This window comes from Hemiscyllium ocellatum, chromosome 13 (genome assembly GCF_020745735.1).
Source record: "Hemiscyllium ocellatum isolate sHemOce1 chromosome 13, sHemOce1.pat.X.cur, whole genome shotgun sequence".
NCBI lineage: Eukaryota > Metazoa > Chordata > Chondrichthyes > Orectolobiformes > Hemiscylliidae > Hemiscyllium > Hemiscyllium ocellatum.
This window is the reverse complement of record NC_083413.1, coordinates 50,439,614-50,462,139: the sequence shown is the minus strand read 5'-3', so window position 1 is coordinate 50,462,139 and position 22,526 is coordinate 50,439,614. Positions and strand designations below refer to the sequence as shown.

General features: G+C 41.6%; 1 protein-coding gene across 4 annotated transcripts in view; it reads left to right on the top strand.

Moving 5' to 3' along the window:
- veph1 (ventricular zone expressed PH domain-containing 1) overlaps positions 1-22,526 on the top strand; it is a 264,411-nt gene that overhangs the window by 144,452 nt on the left and 97,433 nt on the right. For all 4 annotated transcript variants that reach the window (XM_060834168.1, XM_060834169.1, XM_060834166.1 and 1 more), the window contains exon 7: positions 4,792-5,012. In XM_060834168.1, the coding sequence (XP_060690151.1) occupies positions 4,792-5,012 (221 nt within the window). The remainder of the gene's footprint in view (positions 1-4,791; positions 5,013-22,526) is intronic.

Below are 22,526 nucleotides of genomic sequence, written 5' to 3'. Positions count from 1 at the left end.
GTACTTTCAGCAAAAGCTTAATCCAATTAAGTGTACAGCATTCAATCGTATCCTTTAAAAAGACGTATGTCTTTGAAACTTTCAGTTGGAGATGAATCCAAATTGGTTGCAGCTTACTTAGATTATCTGTTTGATTGTATCATTTTTCCATCTGGAAGAACTGCAGCAGTTCCCAGCATGATCTGTTTTAAATATTAGACAGAATATGTAGCAGAGAAAATTTGGAGGAAGTCTGTGATTAGCAGATTTGAAATTTTAAAGTTCAAGTCTTAGATTTTTTAAAAAATTCATCCATGGGATTTGGACATCACACACTGGTTGAATATGTATTGCACATCCCAATTGCCCTTGCCAAGATAGTAGTTAGTCACAGAGATGTACTGCATAAAAACAGACCCTTCGGTCCAACTTGTTCATGCTGACCAGATATCCTAAATTAATCCAGTCCTGTTTGCCAGCACTTGGCCCATATCCCGCTAAACCCTTCTTATTCATGTACCCATCCAGATGCCTTTTAAATGTTGTAATTGTACCAGCCTCTCCCACTTCCTCTGGCAGCTCATTCCATACTCGTACCACCCTCTGCATGACAAAATTGCTCCTTAGACAGAAGTGGATCTACAGATGCTGGAGATTAGAGTCAAGAATTGTGCTGGAAAAGCACAGCAGGTCAGGCAGCATCTCAGGAGCAGGAAAATCAACTTTTTGGGCAAAAACCCTTCATCAGGAATGATGCTGGGAGTCTGGGGGGTGGAGAGATAAATGGGAGGGGGGGTGGTGGGACTGGGGAGCCAGCCCCAGCCCTGCCTCTTCCCATTTATCTCTCCAACCGCGAGGGTCCCAGCCTCATTCCTGATGAAAGGTTTTTGCCCAAAACATCGATTTTCCTGCTGCTCGGATGCTGCCTGACCTGTTGTGCATTTCCAGCACCACTCTAAAAATTGCCCCTTAGGTCCATTTTAATTTTTTCCCCTCTCACCCTAGTTCTGGATTCCCCCAACCCAGGAAAAAGACTTTGTCGATTTACCCTATCCATACGCCTCATGACTTTATAAAGCTCTATAAGGTCACCCCTCAGCCTCCAACACTCCAGGGAAAACAGCCCCAGCCTATTCAGCCTCTCCCAATAACTCAAAACTTCCAACCTTGGCAAAATCTTTGTAAACCTTTTCTGAAATCTTTCAAGTTTCACAATATCCTTCCAATAGGAGGGAGACTAAAATTGCATGCAATATTCCAAAAATGACCTAACCAATGTGCTGTGCAGCTGCAACATGACCTCCAACTCCTATACTCAATGCTCTGACCAATAAAGGAAAACATACCAAATACCTTCATCTCTATCCTTTCTACCTGTGACTCCACTTTCACGTAACTATGAATCTGCACTCCAAAGTGTCTTTGTTCAGCAACACTCCCCAGTCCCTTACCATTAAGTATATAAGGCCTGCCCTGATTTGCCTTTCCGAAATGCAGCACCTTGCGTTTATCTAAATTAAACTCCATCTGCTACTTCTCAGCCCTTTGCCCCATCTGATCAAGATCCTGTTGTACTCTGAAGTAACCTTCTTCACTGTCCAATACACCTCCAATTTTCATGTCATCTGCAAATTTACTTATACCTCCTATGTTCACATCAAAATAATTTATATAAATGATAAAAATTAATGGACCCAGCACCAATCCTTGTGGCACTCCACTGGTCACAGGCCTCCAGTCTGAAAAACAACCCTCCACCACCACCTTTGAGCCAGTTCTGTATCCAAATGGCTAATTCTCCCTGGATTCCAAGAGATCTAACCTTGCTAACCAGACTACCATGAGGAACTCTGTTGAATGCCTTAGTGAAGTCCATATAGATCATGTCCACCGCTATGCCCTCATCAATCCTCTTTGTTACTTCTTCAAAAAATTCAATCAAGTTAATGAGACATGATTTTCCATGCAAAATGCCATGTTGACTATCCCTAATCAGTCCTTGCCTTTCCAAATACATGTAAAACCTGTCCTCAGGATTCCCTCCAAAAACCTCCCCACCACCGACATCAAGCTCACTGGTCTGTAGTTCCATGGCTTTTCCTTAGCACCTTTCTTAAATAGTGGCACCATGTTAGCCAACCTCCAGTCTTCTGGTATCTCGTCTGGGACTATCGATGATACACATATCTCAGCAAGGAGCCCAGCAATCATTTCCCTAGCTTCCCACAGAGTACTAGGGTATACCTGATCTGGTCCTGGGGATTTATCCACCTTTATGTGTTGTACAACATCCAGCACCTGCTACTCTGTAATATGGACATTTTCAAGATATCACCATCTGTTTCCCCACTATCTGTATCTTCCACGTGCTTCTCCACAGTAAACACTGATGAAAAGTACTCATTTAGTATCTCCCCCACCTCCTGCAGCTCCACACAAAGGCCACCATGCTGATCTTTGAGGGGTCCTATTATCTCCCTAATTACCTTTTTGTCCTTAATGTATTTGTAAAAACTCTTTGGATTTTCTTTAACCCTATTTGCCAAAGCTACCTCATGTCCCCTTTTTGCCCTCCTGATTTCCCTCTAAGTATACTCCTACTGTCTTTATACTCTTCTCAGGATTCACTGGCTCTCTGTTGTCTCTATGTGACATATGCTTCCTTCTTTTCCTTGACTGAAACCTCAAATTCTATCGTCATCCAACATTCCCGACATCTACCAGCCTTGCCTTTCACCGTAACAGGAATATATTGTCTCTGAGCTCTCGTTATCTCATTTTTGAAGGCCTCCCATTTTCTTGCTGTCCCTTTACCTGCAAAGTTCTTGCCTGATGCCATCAAAATTGGCCTTCCTCCAATTTATAACTTCAACTTTCAGATCTGGTCTTTCTTTTTCCATTACTATTATTTTAAAAATAATACAGCACCAAAGTGCCCCTCCACTGACACAGCAGTCATCTGCGCTGACTTATTTCCCAAGAATAGGTCAAGATTTGCACCTTCCCTAGTAGATACATCCACATACTGACCCCCATCATAAACCACTTCCGTCCATTTGGTGCACTTAAATGCCTAGTACTGCTTAGAGGAGAGTTCCTAGGTTTTGATCCCATGACACTGAAAGCAAAGAAATTTATAGACCCACGACAGGATGTTGTGTGACTTGGAGGAAAACTTGCACGTGCTTTGTGTTCTTATTTTTCTGTTCGCCTTGTCCTCGGAGGTGTAGAGGTTGCAGGTTTGGAAGGTGCTGTTGAAAAGCTTTGGTATGATTGTAGGTGGCGCACACAGAGCAACTGTGCATGATTAGAAGGAATGACTGGTTAGGTTTGTGCTTGTAGTGCCAATCAAGCAGATTGCTTTGCTGTGAATGGTGTCAAACTTTTTGAGTGTTATTGGAGCCACAAGTGGAGAGTGCTCCACTCAACTCTTGACATGGTTTGTTACTCATGCTGAGCTGAGAAGTTGTTTGCAGACACTTTGTCCCCTGTCTAGGTGACATCTTCAGTGCTTTGGCACCCCTGGTGAAGCGCTGCTGTACTGTGTCTTCTGGAATTTATTTGATTCTGTTGTTGCTGTTTCCAGTTGCCAGTTCTGGTTGTTCATTGTAGTGGTCTGTCCATTGGGTCTAGATCAATGTGTGTAATGGAGCCCATGGATGAGTGTTGTGCTTCTAGAAATTCTCTGGATGCCCTCTTTGTAGCTTGTCCTATAATCGTTGTGTTATCCCAGTCGTACTTATGATCCTTGTTCTCTGTGTGTACGGCTGCTAGGGACAGCTGGTCATGGCGTTTAATGGCTAGATGGTGTTCATGGATACGGATTGCTAGTTATCTGCTGGAATGTCCTATATTAGTGTTTCTTGCGGTCTTTGCATGGAATCTTGTAAACTACATTTGTCTTGTACATGATGGGTATAGGGTCTTTTATCTTGGTGAGGAGTTGTCTGAACGTGGCAGTCGGTTTATGGGCTGTCATGAACCTGAGTGGACGGAGAAGTTTAGCTGTCAGTTTCGAGAGGTTTGTTATTTAAAGTAGAGTGGTTAGTGAGTTAGGTCATGACACATCCTCCTCACATTGTTCTGTGAAGAACATTGAATACACGACAAGAGTGTACAGAAAAAGCCCCACACACTGACCAGATCCTGAACTACAACAGCAGCCACCCGAACACATGCAAGAGAAGCTGCATTAGGACCATGTTCAAAAGGACTACAAGCTCCCGACCTGCAAAGAGAAGAAAATAAAGGCCTCTACAAAGTCTTTGCCAAGAAAGGATATCCACATAACTTCATCCGCAGATGCCTAGCAGACAAACAATGCAAGGAGGACGTGCCATGCCCTAATTCACTAGCCACATTACAATACGTAAAAAATGTCTCGGAACTGACAGCCAGACATCTCCGACGGCTCGGATTCATGACAGCCCATAAACTGACTGCCACACTCAGACAACATCTATAACATACAACTATTTTATTATTCTAACGTTGTAGTGTGTTAGATGTAACTGGGTTGTATTCAATCTGACATTCCTTTGTCTTTTTTTAAAATTTAACCAGGTCCTTTTGAATTGTATTATGTTCAGCTGGGTCATTGGGTAATAACTAACCTATTCGATTCCCTATTCTGCTCATTAACATGTAGTTTTGAGGCCGATTCTGGTACCTTTGCTAAGGTAGAATCGTTCAGCATCAACCATGTATTGAACCTGGCGACTGTTTACTTTGCTTATTTTTATTTTTGTTAACGCTTATTAGTTTATAAATGTTGTAACTCACATGTTAAATTGTATCTATGATTTTCCTCAGGAAAAGGCAAGGAGCTGTCTGGTTTATCTGGTGACCCAGCTGGCAAATATGGAACACTGTTTTCATCACATCTTGCTCCTGGAGATTAAAAACATCACTGACACATTTGGCAACATTCTAGGTGCTCAGAGCAAGGACATTTATTGCATGAGTAACAGTTTTACTGCAATTGCCAAGCTTCTTGTTAAGCATCTTGAGAAAGACATTGCTGCAACAGTGAGGTAACTTCTATTCTCCTAAATATTGCCAGTGTTTCTTTATCTGTTTTTTTTTCTAGGTACATTTGTCAAAATTTAAGTTGCATCATATTGGGTCATAATTTGCTGTCAAAGTAAGCAATAATACTCATTACAGCAACATTCAGTTAGTGTAAGTAAGGAAATTCAAAAATTGTTGTCTAAACTACACCTGTCCATCATTAGCTTCTTGAAAACGGCAACATCTTTATGTCTGCCTCACTACTGCAGTGTATTGAAGGAAGTGAAGTTTCTGCATTTTCACAATAGTTATAAACAAACCTGTAATAGAAAGATGACTAATTCATTTCTGTCTTAGTCTAGTCTTTTTACTGATGTGATATCTTAATTATTGTCAGTCCATGTTACCGGCACAAAAAATGTGGAGTCTCGTTCCTTCAGCTTACAGTTGTTGATGAATTTAGTTCACAATTTAGGATAAAAACTCATTTTCTCTCAATCCAAATTTTCTTTCCCTCTCTTCTCTTTCTGTACTAATTTGATATCACATCTTTCAATCTGATTAATTAAGGAAATGTACAGTTGCTTTCCCATTCATTCAGGTCCAAGGTGTCTTTTCCCTTGCTGCATGTTTATTAGTTCATACCTTTGGTAATTTGTCATAAAAGAAAAATAACTTTCATTTTACAAGGGCGCAACCAACTAATGTCAATTAGTTCCCTGCCAGAGCAAATTATGGCACAATTTAGGAGTATGAATATGTTTTGATTTTGTTATATTTAGATTGTTCTTGGTGGTCACAGCAGATTTATAAGTCAGTAAAGTTGGTGTTTATTTCAGTTATTAGTCCTAGCTATCCTATACATCAATGACTATTTCAACAACTACTTTCAACAAATTAACCAAAGCAAACAGTCATCAGTTTCAATACCTGCCTGATGCTGAATAATTCAGTAACTGTTGAACAATTGAAGAAAATGTAGCTACATAGAGATGTATAGTTTCAGTCTGACATTTAGAAGACAAACAAAACAGCAATTTGGATTTGCTCTTGAGAACCTGTTGACTTATTTGAGTTCCCTCAGATTTTCTAATTGAAAATTATTCTGCTAAAGTTCAAGTCTGTTAGAAAGAAAATGCATGAGTTATTTTCTAAAAATACTTAAATGAAGAAAATGTTAATTTGAAGATATTTAAGCATTTTGTTAAATTAAATTGCATAGATGATATCAAACTGCAAGGTTATATTTATCAAAAAGACATAAACTGCATGGGTCTCTGTTATCTTGAAAAGGCAATACTGAATGGTTACCCAATAAAGATCTTTCTTTATAATGAGGACTATATAGTGTCCCATTGAAAGTAAAGATGAACCTGTATTTATTGGAAGATGAACACAATTCCCTATCAAGCTAGCAAGTTGAAAAATGTCAATTGGTGTATTACTAGAAGAAAGAAATATTGAAAAAACAAAATTAAAACTATGTTCTATTGATTTTGTATCATTAATTCTGATCAAATCTTGCAGCATTGATTAGAATCCCTACAGTGTGGAAACAGGTCTTTGACGCAACAAGTCCACACCGACCCTCCACAGAGTAACCCGCCTAGATCCATTCCACTACCCTATTATTACTTTACATTTCCTCAGATTAATATACCTACACTACACATCTGGGCAATTCAGCAAGGCTAATTCACCTAACCTGTACATCTTTGGACTGTGAGAGGAAACCCATGCAGACACGGGGAGACTGTGCAAATTCCACACAGAGAGTCGCCCAGTGTAATCTAATAATAATTAGTAATCTAATCACTATTTAGATTAGATTATTTACAGTGTGGTAGCAGGCCCTTTGGCCCAACAAGTCCACACCGACCCTCCAAAGAGAAACCCACTCCCTATATTTACCCATGATTAATCCACTTAACACTACCGGCAATTTAGCATGGCCAATTCACCTAACCTACACATCTTTGGACTGCAGGAGGAAACCAGACCACCCGGAGGAAACCCGCACAGACACGGGGAGAATGTTCAAACTCCACACAGACAGTTGCCCGAGGCAGGAATTGAACCCAGGTCCCTGGCGCTGTGAGGCAGCAGTGCTAACCACTGAGCCACCATGCCGCCCCACTGTTCATTAATTTTCATTTCCATGCCGTGTGGTTTTTTTGGCAACTTTTACACATAATTATAAACACTTAAGTCGCCAGATGGATGTTGATGTTCCCATTTTTAACTGGGAAACATACAAGTATCACTGAAGTATGAATAAAGTGGAACCTGAGGGAATACATATTATTTGAAAATGTTAACATTTGTTTTCCTTTTACTGTAATAGTGGTTATAGTTGTATTAGCAAATAATTTTGTGCTGCATCTTTTCATGTTTTGGCAAAGTTTGATCTGCATAGAGTTTCACAGGAAGTTTCTGACTGAGAAGCCGAGTGTATTTTATTGCACCACCATCCAAAACTCACCTCACTAATAACTGCCCTAAAGGCACCTCTCTCTTCCAATACTGGCTTGAATTTCTCATATACTGAAACTGGAAATTCATGCATTGCCAGGAAAAGCTCATGTCATATTTAAAGCACTCGGTCGAACACTGACAGTCTGGGTTTGACCCACATAGTTGCAGACATTCACCCTGAACTTGGCAGACTAGGAAACATTGGCAGCCCTTTCCATGAACAGCAACCTGGATGGGGTGATGAACAGGAAGGTTGCATTCTTACCTCACGACTAGCAGACGAGGCCATGACACCAGCAGTCAGCAAGAAAGACAAAGACCTTCACCCCTCCACCAAGGTAAGTGGCACCATCTGATTTCTGAAACCTAACCCTCCCTCATTCTTTCCCATACATGTCCCACCTGCTCTACCACTGCCGCGTGAAACATCTTCCCTCACTAGTTCTCACCCACCGCACTGCCCACCATCCACTCCACCTACACACCACTAATCCTGCATGGTCCCAGCACATCATACTCACTCAGGGCACCTCACCAATTCCTTCATTGGCACTAGGACTAACACACATGCCAGTCACTTCTTTCTCACTCAATCTTTTCCTTTGTCTCATTACAAGGAAAGATGGACCATAATTGGTCAGAGAGAGCCAGGAAAGATGGTGGGGTGCCAATTATTCACCTCTTCACCCTCAACAAGGAGATGATTCTGGTTCTCACTGATGAATACCTGTGGAAATCTTAAAAATCTATATACTGCACCCTAGTAAGGAGTATTGTCCATCCCAATACCCCCACTGAGAATATATTGTTTACATGTCACAATGTCTAACGCATGGTCTTGACATTTCCACTGTTTTGTCTACTGCATGCACCAGTAGGATGTTCATGGTAGTCAGGGTCAAAAGAACTGTCCCACCAGACACACCGTCTTCCGTCTCTGAGAAATTTTACCGAGGAAGCACTGCAAGCTATCTCCACCAGCTCAGGCACTGGCACTTTGGTGGGTATTTTCTCTAGATGAGAGTCACAGTCCCTTCCAGTGAATACATCAGTGCAAGATCTCTGCAGCTGCCCGAGGAAGAAATGCTGCTGGTCACTCAGAGGCATGTCAGAGACCAGATACCTGCTCCCCTTCAGGAAAGGGAAGACCCAAGATGTTGAAAAGCACAAACAGACACTAGAGTAACTGGCTGGTTTGACAAGGGAACTGGGCACTCTGACGCAGGCTGCAGGACTGCAGCAACACATTTGGGATTCTGTTACCTTCATGGTCAGGTTGACAGCTGGCTTGGGCAGGCTTGTCCAGAATACTCTGATATGCACACAGACCTGCGCTCCATCGCTCTAGTCACCGGTGCTCAGCGCCAATGGCAAAGCAACAGGGACGTGAGGGACTGTGCCCTAACTCTAGATGCACCTTGCTCATAAGAAGATGATGTTGGTCCAGTAGGTATCCAGCTAGAGGAGGAGCCCTACAGAAGTCTCCCAACTGGACACTGCCAAAGTGGCTGGGGCTGAGCCCCGTGGATGTTCAAGCTGAGGAGCATGCACTTTTATCTGGTCAGGGTACATTCAGCCGTTTTCCCCCCTCAAGATAAAAACACCTCTGGAGCTGTCCGACCAAACCTCCATAGCCAATGGACTCCACTGTAGGCCAAGCTTCCTCCACCCAGTTGAGAAACCCAGAAATGCATTGAGGCAGAATGGAAGATGGAGAAGGAGGAGAACCTGTGGGCACATTGATGGCATGGGTGACATGGCAATGGAAAAAAGTTTCTACTTTGATAAACAAATGTTCACTTCTCCCCACAAACTGAGTAGGGGTCTCTGTCTAGCAACAACTGGAACATTGAAGATACAGAGCCTACCATCTTTAGAGCCACTAGATGCCTCATGGCCTGAGGTGTGAAGTGAGCAACTGGGATCTAATGGGTAAATGGCAAATGATTGCAACTCAGCAGAATCTTTCCAGTTAGACAAACATTACTATTTCATCACGGGGATTATGGAATTTTTTTTAGTCTTGCATCGACATGTCATGCACTGCATCCAGAAGCCTGATGCCAAAGGTTCACAAAGCAGGTAGTATTTAGATGTGTATTTTACAGTGTACAAGTGTTTGTGTGATGTTGTGGCCCTTTGAAGGGACTTGCATTAGTCGCACTTTCTCACAGAACAAAGCATTTACACTGCTCACTCCAGATGTGATTGTAGTCCTTTTAATCTCCACATGTATACTTGTTAATTCTAGCACGATGGAAAGCAACAACAATTGTTTCTCAAAGACTGAATTTCAATTCCAGCCTCCCCCTCTCTATCTGGTGAACCCTCAACAGAAAAATTTCTTTCCTGGCAGCCTTCTCTATCAACCCCTTGGAATTTGCACTTTCTGAATGCCCAGAGCAACACATCTATGAATGTTTTCAACTGGCCACATGCTAGTTCTGTTCATGTACTGTCCCACCATCAAAGCCAGGGTGCTGCTCACAATCAATAAACACCCCCCACTCCACTTCCCATGTGATCCTTTTCCCTCTTATATTACTGTCTCCCCCTCACATATATATTAAGGTACCCCTTCCAGTATTGTAATCTCATATGCATCCCAATATTCTAACTCTAATCTCTCAGCTAGGTACTACAGCCTCTGTGCTGCAATAGTGTTCTCTGACTAACACTCCTTAACTTTTTATAAACGGACTTCCGGGACTGATCATGGCCCAACCCCTTGAGCAACTTGACAGCTCTAAATGATGATTGACCAGATCCCTGAATGATAACTCTGCAGCTTCCCAACCTATCTTCCCCTGACTTACTTTGCTGGGCCCTTGGCTAATGGGTGTCTCCCTGCACTGAAAACTAGTCCTCTTTGACTTGGAAATGTAGCCACTTGGTTGAAGCACACACAGTGCATTGGTATGTATGCAGCTGGTGTATGCTGCAGGTGAGAGATTGATGTAGGACTGTGGCCTTTAGCAAAAGTGTCCACCCCCTTGACAGATGACAAGCTTCTGGATCAGTGGTGCTGGAAGAGCACAGCAGTTCAGGCAGCATCCAACGAGCAGCAAAATCGACGTTTCGGGCAAAAGCCCTTCATCAGGAATAAAGGCAGTGAGCCTGAAGCATGGAGAGATAAGCTAGGGGAGGGTGGGAATGGGGAGAAAGTAGCATAGAGTACAATGGGTGAGTGGGGGAGAGGATGAAGGTGATAGGTCAGGGAGGAGAGGGTGGAGTGGATAGGTAGAAAAGGAACTAGGCAGGTCGGACAAGTCTGGACAAGTCATGGGGACAGTGCTGAGCTGGAAGTTTGGAACTCAGGTGAGGTGGGGGAAGGGGAAATGAGGAAGCTGTTGAAGTCCACATTGATGCCCCGGGTTGAAGTGTTCCGAGGCAGAAGATGAGGCGTTCTTCCTCCAGGCGTCTGGTGGTGAGGGAGCAGCGGTGAAGGAGGCCCAGGACCTCCATGTCCTCAGCAAAGTGGGAGGGGGAGTTGAAATGTTGGGCCACGGGGCAGTATGTTTGATTGGTGCGGGTGTCTCGGAGATGTTCCCTAAAGCGCTCTGCTAGGAGGCGCCCAGTCTCCCCAATGTAAAGGAGACCGCATTGGGAGCAACGGATACAATAAATGATATTAGTGGATGTGCAGGTAAAGCTTTGATGGATGTGGAAGGCTCCTTGAGGACCTTGGATGGAGGTGAGGGAGGAGGTGTGGGCACAGGTTTTGCAGTTCCTGCGGTGGCAGGGGAAAGTGCCAGGATGGGAGGGTGGGTTGTGGGGAGGCGTGGACCTGACCAGGTAGTCACGGAGGGAACGGTCTTTGCGGAAGGCGGAAAGGAGTGGGGAGGGAAATATATCCCTGGTGGTGGGGTCTTTTTGGAGGTGGCGGAAATGTCGGCGGATGATTTGGTTGATGCGAAGGTTGGTAGGGTGGAAGGTGAGCACCAGGGGCGTTCTGTCCTTGTTACGGTTGGAGGGGTGGGGTCTGAAGGCGAAGGTGCGGGATGTGGACGAGATGCGTTGGAGGGCATCTTTAACCACGTGGGAAGGGAAATTGCGGTCTCTAAAGAAGGAGACCATCTGTTGTATTCTATGGTGGAACTGGTCCTCCTGGGAGCAGATACGGTGGAGGCGGAGGAATTGGGAATACGGGATGGCATTTTTGCAAGAGGTAGGGTGGGAAGAGGTGTAATCCAGGTAGCTGTGGGAGTCATTGGTTTGTAAAAAATGTCAGTGTCAAGTTGGTCGTCATTAATGGAGATGGAGAGGTCCAGGAAGGGGAGGGAGGTGTCAGAGATGGTCCAGGTAAATTTAAGGTCAGGGTGGAATGTGTTGGTGAAGTTGATGAATTGCTCAACCTCCTCGCGGGAGCATGAAGTGGCGCCAATGCAGTCATCAATGTAGCGGAGGAAGAGGTGGGGAGTGGTACTGGTGTAATTATGGAAGATCGACTGTTCTACGTAGCCAACAAAGAGACAGGCAGAGCTGAGGCCCATACATGTGCCCATGGCTACCCCTTTGGTCTGGAGGAAGTGGGAGGATTCAAAGGAGAAATTGTTAAGGGTGAGGACCAGTTCGGCCAAACGAATGAGAGTGTCGGTGGAAGGGTACTGTTGGGAATGTCTGGAGAGGAAAAAACGGAGGGCTTAGAGTCCCTGGTCATGGCGGATGGAGGTGTAGAGGGATTGGATATCCATGGTGAAGATGAGGCGTTGGCGGCCGGGGAAACAGAAGTCTTGGAGGAGGTGGAGGGCATGGGCGGTGTCTCGAATGTAAGCTGTCAAGCTGTCTGGCTTTATTTAAACTGCATGCATTGCAGAAGTACATATAAGCTGTTAAAGTTCAGCTAAGGGGGTGGAGCACTACTCTCAAGAAAGATATACTGTGAGCATTCAGGTATACACAAAGTGAGTGAGCACAAAGAAAGTGAATAAGTGGGCCTAAGATGCGCTTGGCTTGATCCAAGAGCTGGGTGCCTGTCTCTGTGTGCAAAGTGTCTATGCAGCAGGTACCAGTGCACTACACAATGCCTCATTAAAGTGCAGCAGCATACTGTAAGCAGAGGAGTGCCATGATGATACAGTGAGGTTAGCATGTGTTGAATGCCAGTATCAATGACTGTGGAATGTCTGCAGATAAAGCCTGTGGAGCATAGTCTCAGACATTGATGCCGAGGGTCCGAGACACAGGTCCAGAAGACCAAGCTGTCACCAGGTAACTGCTGCTTCTGTAATGCAGAGAATTCCCAGTGTCTGGTTCTGTCCAGCAGGTGGGATACTGAGAGAGTGCATTTTAATGAAGCAAAATTTGGCAGTAGTGAAGGTGATAATGAATATTAATCCTCATTTATAGGTATTTTGCCACTCATTATTGAGAATCACATCTTGACATCCAAGATTTAGTTAGAAATTGTGTCTGAGGTCTTGATGTCAAGAAAGGCCTCCCTCAATATCGCTGATGATTCTTTGAAGTTTTGTAACCAGCACTGATCAGAACCTGGAAAGTTTCATCCATACAAACGACAACTTTATAATCATTACCCATATTTCTTTGAGAAGATAACTTATAAAGAATCCTCTTTTGAAATGATGAGAAGGTGCTGGTGATGGAGTGGGGTGGACAAAGTCAGAAGTCACACAACATCAGGTTATAGTCCAACAGGTTTATTTGAAATCACAAGCTTTCGGAGCACTGCCTCTTTGTTAGGTAAAGTGGAGCTGGACTGTTGAAGCTCACCAGCAGGATACAACCATAAGATTTCAGTAGAAATAAGGTTTTATCATAGCCTGATAATAACATAGAGAATCACAAATCATTTTGGAAATCATTTTGCCATTTTACTTCACAGTGCTACCTTATCAAATCAATTTAAGTTTATACTATTGGTGCCATTTATGGATTTAACATCAAATACAATTAAACAAACTTTACAGCAAAAGTATCACTCTCTAACATATCCAAAACTATTACCTTCTGCACTTAAATAAGAACATAAATTTGCAGCACTAATTTCTATTATATGTCAAGTACATATTATCTGAATAGACACGTTCAGGTCAGCTAGATTAATTAATCACCGGACCATTGAATCTAGCACCTCAGCAATATTCCAGTCTGTACAACAGGAAGTTTAACTTAAATAAAACAACTTCTATATTGTTTTTGATTTTTTTCAAGAAAAACATGGCTTTTGTATTTAACAGATCCATGACTCATGCCTGGTGGGGATGCTAAAAAATAAATTGCTTGTAAATTAGACTTCATAACTCTTGTGCTGTGACATGCTTGTTTATCAGCAACGTGCAGACCCCATTTATACTATTTCTGAATACTCTGTGGGCTTCTGTTCAGTAAATCTTTGATATATGCCTCAAAGGATCAAGAAACAGCTGCACTTTTGTCTACGGTGGAACATACATAGGAATCATCAAGGTGCAGGAGTGTTAGAAATTCTGATATATTGATCAGTGTAATGGGCTGGTTAACTTCCATTATACTATCCACAATTTTCTTTGATCCATCATAGTCAGATAAGTGCACTGACTATTGGTTTACAGATTTTTAAGCAACTAAGCGTGATTTATTAAGCAAACTGGAATTGAAACACTATGGAAGTTAGTTTATTGGAAACAGTTTAATTTTACACAGATCTTTATATTTTCTGTGAATTTGTTATCTATTATTGTAGGTATGTTATCGGCCTTGAATTATGAACAATCCTGGCTCTTTCTGTGATAAACAACAGAAAGCAAAATTAAAGCAGCGGGTTTCTCGTTATAAAGATATTCAATTTGCCAATTGAGACAGACAGAAATTAATTACACTGGTGGCATGGTGGCTCAGTGGTTAGCAATGTTGCTTCACAGCACCAGGGACACAGTTCAATTCCAGCCTTGAATGACTGTCTGTGTGGAGTTTGCAAATTCTCCCTGTGTCTGCGTGGGTTTCCTCCGGGTGCTCTGGTTTCCTCCCATAGTCCAAAGATGTGCAGGTTAGGTGAATTGGCCATTCTAAATTGCCCATAGTGTTAGGTGTATTAGTCAGAGGGAAATGGGTCTGGGTGGGTTACTCTTCAGAGGGTTGGTGTGGACTTGTTGGGCCAAAGGGCCTGTTTCCATACTGTAGGGAATCTAATCTAATCAAAAGGCTAAATGCAATAGTTCTATTTGGAGAGTATTGTTCAGAGTATTTTGGCTTTGATATAAATCTCTGAAAATGGCCAACAACCATTTTACTTACATTGTAAGTATTGCATAAAAGTAAATGTTTGCCAAATTTAATAGCTTACTCTGGAGATCATTGAAATTCTGAACAGTGTAATAATCGATTCCAGTTTCATGCTACATGTAAAGAAACAGCAGCTTAAAGTTAAGGCTGTGGTAAGTCAATTCCTATCAAAATATTTTGGCAGTTTGCAATAATTTTTACAATGGGAGTTCTAAGTTGTTCTCATCTAGTAACTGTGAAAGCTCAACAAAATATTTTCAAGTCAGGATAGTGTCTGACTTTGTTGGGGTTGGAGATAGACTGTGCAGTTTGTGTTGCTCCCATGCAGCTGTTGGCTTTGTCCTTCAGAATGGTAGGGGTTGTGGCTTTAGAAGGTGCTTTCAAAGGAGGATTAACAAATTGCTGCAGTGCAATGCAGATGGTACTCACTGCTAAGAATGAGGACTGTGGTGAAGGAAATGTAACTTTAACATGGTGAATGGAACATCACTCAATTGGTTGATTTGTCCTAGATGGTCAAACTTCTTGGATGTTAGCGATTTTTGAGAAGATTTGTAGCTCAGGTTGATGATAAGTGTATAAGTTAGCTTGCTGAGTTTGAAGGTTTGATTTCAGATTTTTTGTCACCATAATAGGTAACATCATCAGTGAGAGTCTCTGATGAAGCACTGGTGATGGTATGTCCTGCCTGTCTATATATAGGCCTTGGTTTCTTAAGGTGGGTGTTGTAATTTCCGGTTCTTTTTTTCAAGGGAAGGTAAATAGGGTCTAAATCGATATGTTTATTGATGGAATTCTGGTTAGAATGTCATGCTGCTAAGAATTCTCATGCGTGTCTTTGTTTTGCCTGTCCCATGATATATATGTTGTCCCAGGCAAAGTGGTGTCCTTCTTGGATATTATTACATTGGTGGCCTTCCAAGCACATAGAAAAAAATTTCCTCACAGACCTGGGCTGTGTCTTTGAAATGGGGTCAGCCTTTGAGAATTTAAAAAATGAGTTGCTCTCTGCAGAATCCTTAGCCTCCAGCCTGTTCTTTTAACCAAGGCTAAAATGGATAGTTGTTAAATTTCTGATCAATGGTAACCTGTACAACATTGATGATGGAGTATCCAGTTATGATAATGCCAATGGACATTAAGAGGTGAATAGGAGAAAGTGAGGACTGCAGATGCCGGAGATCAGAGTCAAAAAGTATGGTGTTGGAAAAGCACAGCCATTCAGGCAGCTTCTGAGGAGCAGGAGAGTTGATGTTTCAGGCATAAGCCCTTCATCTCGAACATTGTGCACGAAATGTTGACTCTCCTGCTCCTCGGACGTTGCCTGACCTGCTGTGCTTTTCCAGCATCATACTTTTTGATTGAGAGGTGAGTGACTGTTAAATCCTCTTTTTTTCCTTTCCTCTTCTCTCTGTCTTGCACTCACCTACAACCGACACAATCATTACCTGATCCTTGTGTTAACTTCTAGCTTATCTGCCTAAGTCTGAATGTTGATGTCCACATCTTGTTGCACATAAGCACTGACTGTTTCAGGTTCTGAGGAGTTAGGAATGGTACTGACTGCTGTGCAGTCATTGTCAGGCCTCTCATTTCTCACCTCATGATAGAGTATGAAGCAGCAGAACGTGCAAAAGTTAAAGAACTTTTGTAGTGATGTCCTGGAGCTGAGATAATTGGCTGCTCACAACCACAAACATCTTCCCATGTGTCAGATATGACTCTAACCAGTGATTTTTCTTGATTCTCATTGACTTCAATTTTATACTTAAGTCATATTTATTCCTTTGCTTCCTTGATGTCTGAGGCAGTCTCACATCTCCTCATCTCTAGAATTAATCTCTTGTCTGCAAATGGATGAATGAGGTCTGGAGCTGCCCTGCTAGTGTTTAAACTGACCATCAGGTTATTGTTGAGTCTGGGGCAATCATGCTTAATGAGCTATCATAAAAATACTTCCCCTGAGAATCTTTGTTTATGCTGCTGAAGAGCACTCTTGACATTGTTTAACATCTTCTGAGGTTAAAATTTATTATACTGAGATCGATTTTGTCAATGACTAAATATATGCATAATTTTAAGAGGCATGAAGTACTTAATGCTTCTGTTATTTAGTTCTGTTTGACACTTTTATAAGTTTTTAGTGACACCAATTCCTTTATTCATTATGAATGTGTATCTTTTTCTGATCAGTGTTATGCATACTATTGTTACCATGGTATTTGTTGGTTCTGTACGTAACAATTACTTGATGGATGGACATGGAAAGACCATGAGTTGGCATGGAGGACATGTGAGGCTACATGGGGTTTGTGAGTGGGAGAATGAGTTGCTTTGTGGGCATTTGGTAAGATCTCCTAAATGTACCTTTATAGAATTCAGACTATGACCCTCTAGAGTCGGTTAGCTCAATTGGCTAGATGGCTTGTTTCTGATGTAAAATAACATCCATAGCACAGATTCAATTTCTGCACATATGAGGTTAGCATGTCTGTCCTACCTTCTCAATCTTGCCCTCACTTGATGCATGGTGACTTTCAGGTTAAACTCTCACTATTTCTTTATAACAAGGGAACAGCCCTAAGGTTCTCTGGGACAAAGGCATCATTACCTTTTACCTTATCAGATCCACAAACCATCCCCACAAAAATGCAGCTGTCCCCTTTCCCATGCTAGCAAAAATTGAGGATGCCAGAAAGGGGGTATTTCTTTTTTTAAAGACATCAGTCGCCTTTTGCCTCCACAAAGATTTGGGTTTGGCATCGTTTAAGAACTCAATCCTTTTTTGTGTTGTTCATCTTAGCCTACAGGATAATCATTATGCTCCAGAAATAATTTCTGTAAAGCTGTTTGAGACATTCTGAATTGATATAAGGTGCTAATTAAATGCAAATGTGTTATTTTCTTCCATGTTGGAACCTGGCATTTGACATTTCACAGTGCCCAAGTTTCTTCAAAGCAATCCTTGCAGACCTTTCTGAATGGTTTTAATAATATTTACCAAACCCCACCAGAAGTTGAAATATGTTTTTAGTTTGTTTTTCAGTTAAACAATGGAGTACAATGACTCCTTTGAGAATCATTTTAACTTGCATGATTTGCACGAGTCATACAGATGTTTAACACAAAGCTTTGGCAACCGTGTTTCATGCTTTTCTTACTTTGCAGACAGGGTGTTTTCTATGCTGTTGCACATTGGTCACTTATACTTTCTCAGGTGTCAACTTTAGCTCATATATTTGTTAATTTTGTTAATATACCCATAACTGAGTTAAAAGGTCATGAAGTCAAGCCTCACTTGGGTGCATTTCCATGTAGCATTGGCTATACTTCAGCGCACTGTTGCAAAAGCTAACAACTTGTTGGTACAGCGCAAATGTTGCATTGTAAGTGTAATGATTTTCACATGAGAGGCACACTGTCCTCTCAGGTGTACATATTTGAAAAGAGCAGAATGGTTCTTCAGGTGTATTAGCCAATATTCATTCACCTTGAAGTGTTTGGGGCCTTGGTGAAAGCTGTATGAAAATTAGCTGCTGTATTTCCGACATTATAAAAGGGACTACAATCCAAAACATTAAAGTGCTCATGATAATGCTTGAAGGATAAATATTGCCAGGTTGCTAGGAAAGTGCCTGCTTATCTTTCAAGAAGTACATGGGCTGAAAAATGTGGTGCTGGAAAAGCACAGAAGATAAGGCAGCATCCGAGGAGCAAGAGAATCAACATTTTGGGCATAGAAACAGCGACTCTCCTGCTCCTCGGATGCTGCATGACCTGCTGTGCCACACTTTTTAACTCTGATTCTCCAGCATCTTCAGTTCTCACTTTCAATAAGTACATGTTTACCATTTCATGTCATAGGGTACTACCTGCTCAGAATAAAAGATGACATTCTTAACTGAATGTTGTATTTGCATATTAATGTGATTCATGTACTGGAACACCGAGATCACTCTGCACTTTGAAATTCTGCAATTGTTCTTTGTTTAGATAATACTCTGCTTTGTCACTCTTCCTGCCAAAGTGACATTAAACACCGTCTGCCAGATGTTTGCCCATTCACTCAACCTATTTATATCAGTTTTCGCTCTTTATTCTCTTCATAACACACCTTCTGACCTTTTTTTGTCATCTGCAAATTTAGCTACGATGCTTTCACTAACCACATTTAGGTATTTTCTAACCAACTAGTTCAGCAATTTTATAACACATCTCTGGAGCGGTGGAACATGAACCTGGACCAACTGGCTCAGAGGCAGAGACAATCCCTGCATTTTTTTAATAACCAGAAGTACTGTCAATCACAACCAAAAGGCATTTCCACCACCAACTCAACAGTTTTCATCCATGAACCACGACTATCGAATCATCTATTTCCAGTTCGTCAATTTACATGCAGAGCCCATTAAGGACAATGCAAAGACATCAAAGGTGAGGGAGAGGAAAAAGACAAAATCAAAATGGAATTGGAAGGGGTGATAAAACACTAAAATCTGCAGTAACCACCTTTCTCTATAAGTAATTCTCAACATCTAAGTAATTTATACAAGTTGTAAAAAGCTGAGGCCCCAACAGAGACTCCTGAAGGACTCCATTTGTCACATCTTCCTAATCAGAAAAGGAGGCATTTATGCATACTCTGTCTTTTTCCCAGATAGTTGTTACCTTTTATTCATCCAGAGGTTGTGGTTGCCACTGATGGACCAGTATTTATTGTCCATCCCTAACTGCTGTTGAGACAATGGTAGTGAGCTGCTTTCTTGAATCACTGCAATCCATTGGGTGAACCGAGATTCCACAGCACCCAGTGCTTTTAGGGAGGAAGCTCTCGGAGTTTGGCCCAGCAACATTCAAGGTACAGCAATGTATTTCCAAGTCAGGGTAATGAGTGATTTGTCACTGCATGCGATTATATCATGACAGCATTTGTTTTCTTCTGTCTGCATTTAAAATATTCCTTGTCTGAAGATATTACCTGATATTTATTTTATGCACAAAGTGAGGGTCAGGTGGCTGTAAAGGTGACTAAGTCCCCACTCCTGTCAGTGAGAAGGCTTTGGTGGGTTAAGCACCAATCGGTACATAACTGGTGAGCTTTAAGAGTCTGGCCATTAATGTCCTGCCCCACTGAGACTGATGGCCAGTCAGAGGCTGGTAGCTGCTGTGTCATAGAGCTCATCACTAGATGCCTGGGCTGTGAAGCCATAAGAGGCTGAAATGGTGAGAAAGTTAAGCTTTTCTGGTGGAGGGGAAGTGTGGGACCTGGAGAATTATAGGGAGGGGGCTGCAAGTAGATGGCAAATTACCTGAAATGAGGGCAAATGGTGCCCCCCCTCCCCACCACCAGATAGGTTGCCCGGCTGAAAGAAATCTTCATTTTTATCTGCAGTCAAGGCAGGTGAATGGGATGGTGGCAAGTTGAGACCCTTAAGAAGGTTTAATTAACTATTCAAGGGCGTTATTTGGTGGTATGTTGAAGGTTGCCCATGGACGTCTGGTGCTTAATTGAAAAGAGACAAGTATCTCTCTGGGATCAATTTGCCCAATTATTCGCCCTTCTTGCCACCTTCCTCATCACCTCCATGGAGGGGCTATAGTGCCAGTGTGATTGTCATTGAAGTATTCTCACTCCAGAAGAAAAGGGAGCTTGGAAAGAAAAACAAACCATAATCACCATATGAGATGATTGAAAGGATACCTGACAGCCCCATACTTAATTGCAATCTTATAGTAACTAATAGGTTTCAAATTGTTTTCTATTTATTTATCAAAAAAGCATGAATCATTTACAACAAAAGATGAAACTGATATTCTATCATGCTCACCAGTTTAAAGAGCTGTTCATAGTCCCAGTTATGCACACTTTTTCTCAATATACTCTCAATTTTCTTTTTTTTATCAAATCCCTTGTTCAAAAGTATTGTGCATTCTGTATCAGCCACAGCGTCTTCTAGATCATCCCATATCCTAATGGTTATCTGTGGGAAAAAAAAATAATCTAACCTCTTCCTTCATACTTCAACATTATTACCAATTTACAGTGCAATAGATATAATTTTTCATTTATTATCAAAATTCATTGAAATTTGAGAATTTCAGCCTCATGATCTCTTAATAATTCTTGTTCTCATGGACAATCCAGTTCACCTTTTTATTTCATAACTAAACCTGTCATTGCTGGTCCGAACTCTCAAATTCCTCATGCAGCATTTCCATGGCCTTGACACCCTGAAGGACAATGCCCAAAACTGGACAGAATATTCTAATACAGCCGGACCAATTGTTTATTCAAGTTTAACATTATCTCCTTATTTTGCATTCAGTGTCGCTATTTTTAAAACTTGGGACACAGATTTTTTGATTTGTGATCACCTTGATCGCTTCATTCCACTTTTATAAATTTGTACAGTTGAATTTAAAATTGCAAGGAGAAAGTCAGGACTGCAGATCACAGTCAAAGAGTGTGGTGCTGGAAAAGCACAGCCAGTCAGGGAACATCTGAGGAACAGGAGAATTGATGTTTCAGGCATAAGTCCTTCATTAGGAATTCCTGATGAAGGGCTTCTGCCCGAAACATCGATTACCCTGCTCCTGGGATGTTGTCTGACTGGCAGTGCTTTTCCAGCACTACACTCTTTGAATTTAAAATTGCTGTCTGCTCCTCTTTTTTTGAAAATTCTAACGATTTAGTATATATTTCTTTTCTTTTTTTTCCTGTGTCTTCACATTAATCACTTAGTTCTCCTGCATGGGCAAGTACTTGAAGTTCATCTGAAAAGTCTGTGTCCTCTTGAAGTTGCTTACCATCCTCTCCACAGTTAACCACAATCTCTTTTAATTAGCTCGCAAATACTGAACAGTTAAGGAAAGTCCCTCCCCATTTTGCAAAGAGAAATGTGTAAGTAATGAACTGTTGTTTTCTCTCCCAAAAAGTTGTCATTGCCTTTTTAACATTCCGAGATGCTGGGGGTAGTGGAAACAGCTCCTGCTGTGCTACTTTTGGCAGGATCTTAATTTGATTCTAAGATCTTCCCATAACCAACACACGTCATGGATAGAGTTACTGGGCTTGCTCATAATTTGTTTTTATTTCTGACCATTCTAAACAATGAACAAATATTTCACCGTTATGGTTCAGGCTAGGTCAATGATGACACAGTTGAAGGTAGTTGGGCACTTGGACATTGCCCTCCAAATTCCTGAATAATTGGCATAATGTAACAAATGGAGTCCCATTACAGTTTATGCTGGGCTGTCAAATTTTGTCAGTTTATATCAGTGACTTAGATGAAGGCACGGCAGCTAAATTTGGAGATGATACAAAGAAAGACAGGAAAGTATGTTGTGAAGTTAACATAACATGGATGCAGACAGATGTAGATAGGTTACATGTATGGGCAAAAATCTAGTAGTAAAAGCATAATGGGAGAAATATGAAATCTTGGTTCTCGGGGCTGAGATGACTGGTATTCAGCAACCATAATCACCTTCCCGTGTGCTAGATATGATGGCAGAAAGTGGCTTGAGAAGTAAAATGGTCTACTCTTACTCCTAATTCTTGTATTCTATATACACTTCTTTAGCAGATACTTGTAATTCTTTCTTTTTGAAAAGAAATTCAGAATACAAGACTTGATTCATATGAAAATAAACAGAGGTGTTGCAGTAAAATCACACACAACTCCATGTTATGTCAGAAACAAAAACAAGTTGCTGGAAATGGTTTCTATCTGATGTGTTAAAATGAATTGAAGTGAATTACTATTAACCAGTTTGTTAGAAGAGGCTTGAGATTAGACTCCCTACAGTGTGGAAACAGACCCTTCAGCCCAACA